The following is a 6,737-nucleotide window of genomic DNA, read 5'->3' as shown; positions in this document are numbered from 1 at the left end:
TTTTTTAAGCCTGTCCTAAAAGAGCAATAGGTAGAAAACCATCATAAAAGGAAAAGTGTTGCAACAGATATTATTAAATTCTGCTTCCTTCCCTTCACTCCAGAATTATTTTTTTACATGATTTTCATGTTACTCTTTCATTTTGAAACCCATCAAAGAAAGTGATAAAACAAACCCATCTCAAGGAAGATATGATATAATAAACTTTACTAAATCATTGTCAATTGAAAAAAGTTAGGTTTTCTCATAATTCAAATTGACAAATTTTAGAAAATGATTTAACTATAATTTATCAATAATAAGAGTACTTCAAAAACGCTCTAAGTAAAAACTAAACTTTTTATTTACTAAAATTAATGTAGTAAAATAATATTTGTAACTTGTTTTGCTGAAAGAGTAAAAATATTTTCTTCAGTAAATTTATTTCGCATAACCATCTTAGTCTGTCTTACGATTAGTCATTTTACACATTGGATGATATAAATACATAGATAAAATCGGTCAAGAAGATATACAACTAAAATGGAGTTATTAATCAGCTATCCTACCTTTATTTATCCTGTTTTCCAGTCATTATTACTTGAAGTGTGTTAATCACTTACAATCAATGGAAAAATGTTTTTCTGTCGTTGCACAAAACTGTTTTTAAACGATTAACTCACTATTAATCAATAATTTAATCGACACAATTCATACACGCCGGTACCAAGCCACACTAATAATTGCGAGCTTTTCATGAATTACGAGCACGAAAAGGATGCGCGGTGACAAGGTCAAAAGGACAGCCAGTTTCACGCTGTACAAAACATTTGATGCTGTATAAATCCATTTTCTTATTTTTACGGACATTTATACATAATTATTTGAAAGAAAATCCGTTCGCCGACTTTTGATACAATCAGAAGTATTAAAGTAGTTACCTTAATATGGACCATGTATAAAAAAAAGGACATAGGTGAGAAGGTTTAAAGGATAAACCCATAACCAGTTTCACAGTATGCAAAACAGCATCTGATACCGTACGAAAATGATTTCTTGTTATTACGACTATTTATAATATTCGAAGGAGAATCAAATTGATCAATTTTGAGACAGTTAGAACTACGAAAATATTTACAATAAAATTTAATTTGGATATGTACCTATAAATTCTGGCATCAAAAGGAAAACACAGCTTTCAACTTTTGTATAAGAAAAAATAAAGATATGCACCGCATAAAATATTATTATAAAATTTGAAGAACGTCATATGTCATATCATCATACATTTTAATATTACCATATTGGTAATTTTATAATTTGTATTAAACGATACATATTAAATTTTAAATAATATAAATTGAATTTTCCCAAATTAGGCAACCTCTTATTCACCCAAGCATTAACGCTTGGAAAACTGCCTACGCGTTTTCCGGAAAAAATACTCTGCAGTTGTATTACTAAATTAGGCAACCTCTTATTCACTTAAGCATTAACGCCTAGAATACTCAGTAGGTTTTTTCGGAAAATACATTGTTGGCTTATTTTACTAATCACAGAATAGGTTTAAAAAATCATTAATGTTCTTCTTCAAAAATTAAATGCACGTATGGATGATATTCGCGCAATACAAAAACTTCACGAAAATACATGCATTCCTACAGTGGACTACTTTAAAAGGAATTTTCTTGATATTTTAACACAAGTTATAAAGAAAAATACATACAAAATAAAGACGTAAACATTTCATTCACTATCAACATTAAAATAAACACGAATATTAACAAATTATAACAATTAACAATCAAACAAAAGCGAAGTTCAAGATAGTTGTCAATTGAGTATATTAATTCTTGATTACTTTGAGGACTTAAAATTTTATTGTTAAAGTTATAAGAAGATGAAAGTACCGCGGATAGAAAATAGTAAGAATTCAATAAACAAATAAAGAGACAAGGGCGTCTTCTGAGACATGACGGGAACCAGTCTTTGAACGTACGATCCGAGATGATAAACTGACATCAGTTCTGAAATTTTCATCAATAATGAAAAGGTTCATTCTTAAAATAAGAGAGATAAATCCTGTCAGCGCCCCTTACAAATGTTAAGAAACTTAAATTACTAATTCATTACTGATAAAGACTTGAATACTTGGTACAAAAAGATATAAAACAAAAATTGCAGTTAACAATTTATTGTACAGATCAACTTCTAAAGAGTATCAATTATTAGTAAATTATCATAAGTAATCTTAATAGTTTTTTTACTCACAAATACAAACTTATTGAAAATGTCAATGAACAAACATTTTTTATTGGAATCATGCAAGGTATTACTTAAAAAAAAACGGTATTCCATACTAACAATAATTTTCATTAAGTGCAAAGAGAATCTACTAAAATAATAAATATACATATGTAATATCGTTTATCAAAAAATATCATTTTCCAAACAAAAGTGGATCAAATATACATCATTTCAGCCATAACACTCATCTTTTTAGGAATATGCACAAAAGTTTCAAAATAACTAGCAAGTTCATCAATGCTAACGTCACAAGGTGGGGACATATTTAAGCGGGCTTGATGAGCACAAGTATTGCTTAAGTGAGGTTCTTCGGCTTTCTCAATTTTAGTTTTGGTAAGCCTATGCTGACGAAAACTCTTAGTAGAATAACCTTGTACATAATTAGCAGTCTTGTATGATAAACTGATTCTCTTACAAGCTTGTACTAACGACTTGAAGTCCTGCTCTTTGGACATTGAGCATTCACCAAACGTTTTATCAGTTCCACACTTTGTTTCTAAATCACATCTGGATTTGTCATTAGAATATTTTACAAAATTCAATATGGGATCACGGATTAATTTATTTTTGGCAGTTGACTTCTTAAAAGGCAGAGGTTTGACGTGTAAAAAATTATTTTTACCACAAACGCATTTTTCTAGATTCGACAGGGATTTATATCTTCTCCTTAACATTGGTGTGTTTATATCTAAAGCACCGTTTTCAGATTTAGAATTTAATGGCAACCTATTTACGTTAAAAGACTCTATTTTTAGCTTTTTCAAGCTTTGCGTAAGTAATGCATCTTCCTCAGACATTTTGATTAGAAAGCCTGCAAAATTAAATAACAATTATACTGTTATTTGTTTTCTTTTTGTATGTAAACAAACAGAAATGATTGTACCATCAACAATGCGCTGATTCATCATCTTTACTTACATGTTATTAAAGAGCCTGAAAGTGATCAATTGGTTGACTGTTGACTATCGTACAAATTAACTGTGAATTTTCTTAATAGGTAAATAAAACAGCGAAAAACAATAAAAATCACACAATCATAAACAATAATATTACACCAAACTGCGCATTTATTATGAACTGTTCATTTGACCACGACCTTTCTATATATACCATAGATAGAACTTGGTACTGGATAGTACATACAGTACGAACTGGACGTAACAACAGGCACTACAGCCGTTAACGTTAATAGTAGCTCTTCAGCCCCCTCTTTTTTTTTTAATAAATTGATGATTCCGATTGGAAATTAAATTTTATTTTTATATTTAATCCTTTAATAATAAACAATAGAATGTATTCTCATCAAAAATACGGCTGAAGTACAAAGCGAGAAAGTAATACTAGGAATGAACTTAAAAAAAATAGTTAAAAAAACAAAAACTTTATTTAGCAACTTTTTTGAGACAATGCGAGTCAAATCTGATTATATTTAGTCAAACAGTTCTTTCACTCTAATGCAACTTTCATTCATTTTATACAAAATAGAGTATTTACAAAAAAGCTAAATACGTAATTTAAAAATTAATGGCAATCAATTGTTTAAATATTATCATTTGCCCAAGCTTATCAATTAATAAAGAGCAAAACTAAAACGATCTATTGAATATACTGGGTGTCCAGCGCTTAACTGGTGGCGGTGTTTGTAGCTTCTTAGCCTCCCTCTCAGCTTCTTGCTGTTCCATTAACTTTCTCTGCCTCTCCCTAAACACTGCTAAAGGATCATCGAACTCCTTATAATACTTTAAAACGTCTCGGACGTCATCTATTTCGGATGTCGCTACTGTGCGTAAGAATCCAGCCAAATCAAACAGAGTTGTATCATCATCATTACCAACCCATTTAGGGATTCTCAGGACATTATCTGGATGAAATTTAACTGAATCCATATTCCAATCAACAACAATAACTTTTGAAAGATCACGATTAAGTTTGTCTAAATTTTTAACATGATGCCCATCTACAAAATGTGTAGCATCCCTAACAAGTTTATAAGAAATTAAATTTTTTGGATCTAAAGCCTCCATAAGGGGGAAGACAGTCATTCCTTGTTCTGCAGTATACACCACAATTTCATAGAGTCCGGTCAAACTTTCTAGGAACTGATTAAGACCAGGACGTTTTTTGAATCTCCAACCAGTTTGATAAGTCCAATCAGGATGAACTAACAGGTCAGTTAATTCTAAAACTAACGTGTAGGGTGGTTGATAGTACGGATATTTAAGTGGATCTGGCAACAACTTGTCTCTTGATGGCTCTTTGATAAGACGCTTGTAGTAATCCAATTCTTTTAAAGTACGATAAAGGTATTGTTTCCAGGGAGCTAAATGTGCAAATTCGTCCTGCACTGGCAACCCATCTTCACCAATAACAGGCTTACCTAACTCAAATACTAAATACCCACCCAAAACTGTAAATGAAAAGCCGAAAGCAATAAACGTGTATTTCATTGTACGCCATGCTGCGTCCCTTTGTTTCTGTTCGTCTTCCTCTTCCTTTTTTTCTTTGTCAGCAGTTGGTATGTTTTCCTTGCCCAATAAATTTGCTAAAGGGGTGGCTGGTTTAACTTCTTTCGAATCAGAAAAAAAGGCTTTCGAAATGTGTGCAGAGGTTAGGTTAAGCACGGCCTTTCCTTCGTTTTGCACTAAATACACGCCGGAACTTATTTTAAGGGCGTTCTTCAGTATACCAGACCGCGAAACTGCCCGAAACATATTTGTAGTTACAGATTTTCATAAAATTACATATATTCAGGTCGACCGGTAAAATTTCTAATCACGAAATCAAGATGTTTGACATATAACTTGTAAACTACAAATTCTGTACGCAGTGGCCAAACATACGAGAGAATTTAGTAAACAAAAATATATATTAAGTGGAATAATAATATTACTAGAAATTATGAACCATCTAGCTTAATTTTATGATTTAAAATTATCACTTCAACTATTACTTAGGCTGTTATAGTTAAAGAAATAAATTTAGGAATATAAAAGTTAGGGATTGATTAGACACGGTAACAACAAGGACATTTGCGATTGATGTTGACATTCAATTCTCTTTGGTCCTCCTGACAGCTATTATCTATGTGACAGGTGTAACTCTACTAGTGTTAAATACAGTAAAAGATCGAAAATATATTTTTTTTTCGACTGCGGGTTTTCAGTTTTGTTTTATGTTAATTAATGTGCACTGTTTATGTTAATAAATTGAATAACCATATTTAATAATAGTTATAATGAATTGTGCATAAAAATATTAGATTGCAAAAAGCAAATAAGAAGAAAACTAATGGTTATGGCTGGATTTACTGAAAGTGCGTTCGTTAAAAAATTGTTAGATCTAAATAACTCATCCCAAAGTATTCAAACATTATCACTGTGGCTCATTCATCATAGGAAACATCACGAACCTGTAGTTAAAATATGGTTAAGAGAATTACTAAAAAGTAAGTCAGGCAGTAACCTTACAATAGATGCTAATAATTAATATTTCCTATTTGTTTTCAGCTAAAGAAACGAAAAAATTAACGTTCATGTATCTTGCAAATGATGTTATTCAAAACAGTAGGAAAAAGGGCCCAGAATATGGAAAAGAATTTGCTAATGTGTTAACAAAAGCTTTTGATCATTTAGTAGAAATTGGTTGTGATGAGAAAACTAGAAATAGTTTACGTAGGTTATTGACTATATGGGGTGAGAGAGGAATATATGATGAAAATCAAATTGCAGAATTTGGAAAATCATTGGGTAAGTCAATTGTTAGAAATATTTAGATGGTCATGATCAACCAACTATTAGCTACTAATTTCTGAAAATTCTAGTTTTATTAGAAGAAGAGCCCCCTAGCAAAAAACATAAAGTGCATCCTCCAGAGAAAAAAGAAAAGAAATCAAAAAATCATTCTAGTGATGAAAGGGAGAGGAAAAAATCAGAAAATGAGGTCATAATAGAGGTATTAAAAGTATAAATTTTGTTAATCCTTTTAAAAATTATTCTTTTTCAGGTGGATGGTATTACTGAGACACATGTTCATTTAAGTCCTAGGACTCCAGCCAATGATCCTCCTGAACCTGAAGAATTAATTCGTGTGATGCAAGACTTAGAAAGCAATACTGCTTCAGCAGATGAAGTTGTCCGACAACAAATTGCACAGTTACCTAGAGAAGTTTCTGAAGTATCTTTAGTTAGTAATATTCAAGGTATGCATAATTTCCTCTAAAATTTATAAGCCAGTAATAAATTTTACTTTTTATGTAGACCGAACAACCGCAGAAAACCTTAGTAAGCAAGTAAATGACGCCGTTACATTACTCAACGATTACAATAACAGATTAGGAAACGAAGTTGAACTTAGAAAGAAAATAACAAATATGTTACGAGACTTCTTAATTGCTCAAAAAGAGTTGCTGGCACAAGCGGAGCAGGGGCTAGAGGTACATGTTATTAAAGAGC

General features: G+C 31.2%; 3 protein-coding genes across 4 annotated transcripts in view; 1 reads left to right on the top strand and 2 right to left on the bottom strand.

The window, feature by feature from the left end:
* Positions 1–3,422, bottom strand: part of LOC108732460 — a 45,263-nt gene extending 41,841 nt beyond the window's left edge. The window contains exons 1-2 of the mRNA XM_025981024.1: positions 3,205–3,422; positions 549–3,097 (exon numbers count right to left, since the gene is read on the bottom strand). Of these exons, the coding sequence (XP_025836809.1) occupies positions 2,442–3,083 (642 nt within the window). The 5' untranslated portion in view covers positions 3,084–3,097; positions 3,205–3,422 and the 3' untranslated portion in view covers positions 549–2,441. The remainder of the gene's footprint in view (positions 1–548; positions 3,098–3,204) is intronic.
* A 229-nt stretch (positions 3,423–3,651) lies between these two features.
* Positions 3,652–5,118, bottom strand: LOC108732427 (mitochondrial import inner membrane translocase subunit TIM50-C-like). Its single transcript, XM_018463219.1, has one exon. The coding sequence runs from the start codon at positions 4,995–4,997 to the stop codon at positions 3,873–3,875; it is 1,125 nt and encodes a 374-aa protein (XP_018318721.1). The 5' UTR covers positions 4,998–5,118; the 3' UTR covers positions 3,652–3,872.
* A 235-nt stretch (positions 5,119–5,353) lies between these two features.
* On the top strand, positions 5,354–6,718 carry LOC112906605 (regulation of nuclear pre-mRNA domain-containing protein 1B; the record flags this gene model as incomplete). 2 transcript variants are annotated; one of them, XM_025981022.1, is given in 5 exon segments in its annotated part: positions 5,354–5,731; positions 5,793–6,032; positions 6,107–6,225; positions 6,289–6,484; positions 6,543–6,718. In XM_025981022.1, coding segments are annotated over 5 exon segments (888 nt in total), but the record flags the coding sequence as incomplete, so codon positions are not given.
* Between the last annotated feature and the right edge of the window lie 19 nt (positions 6,719–6,737).

Source organism: Agrilus planipennis, unplaced genomic scaffold, assembly GCF_000699045.2.
Source record: "Agrilus planipennis isolate EAB-ADULT unplaced genomic scaffold, Apla_2.0 scaffold10, whole genome shotgun sequence".
In the NCBI taxonomy this organism is placed as follows: domain Eukaryota; kingdom Metazoa; phylum Arthropoda; class Insecta; order Coleoptera; family Buprestidae; genus Agrilus; species Agrilus planipennis.
The sequence above is the reverse complement of the archived record's forward strand: the minus strand, read 5'-3'. Positions and strand labels throughout refer to the sequence as shown.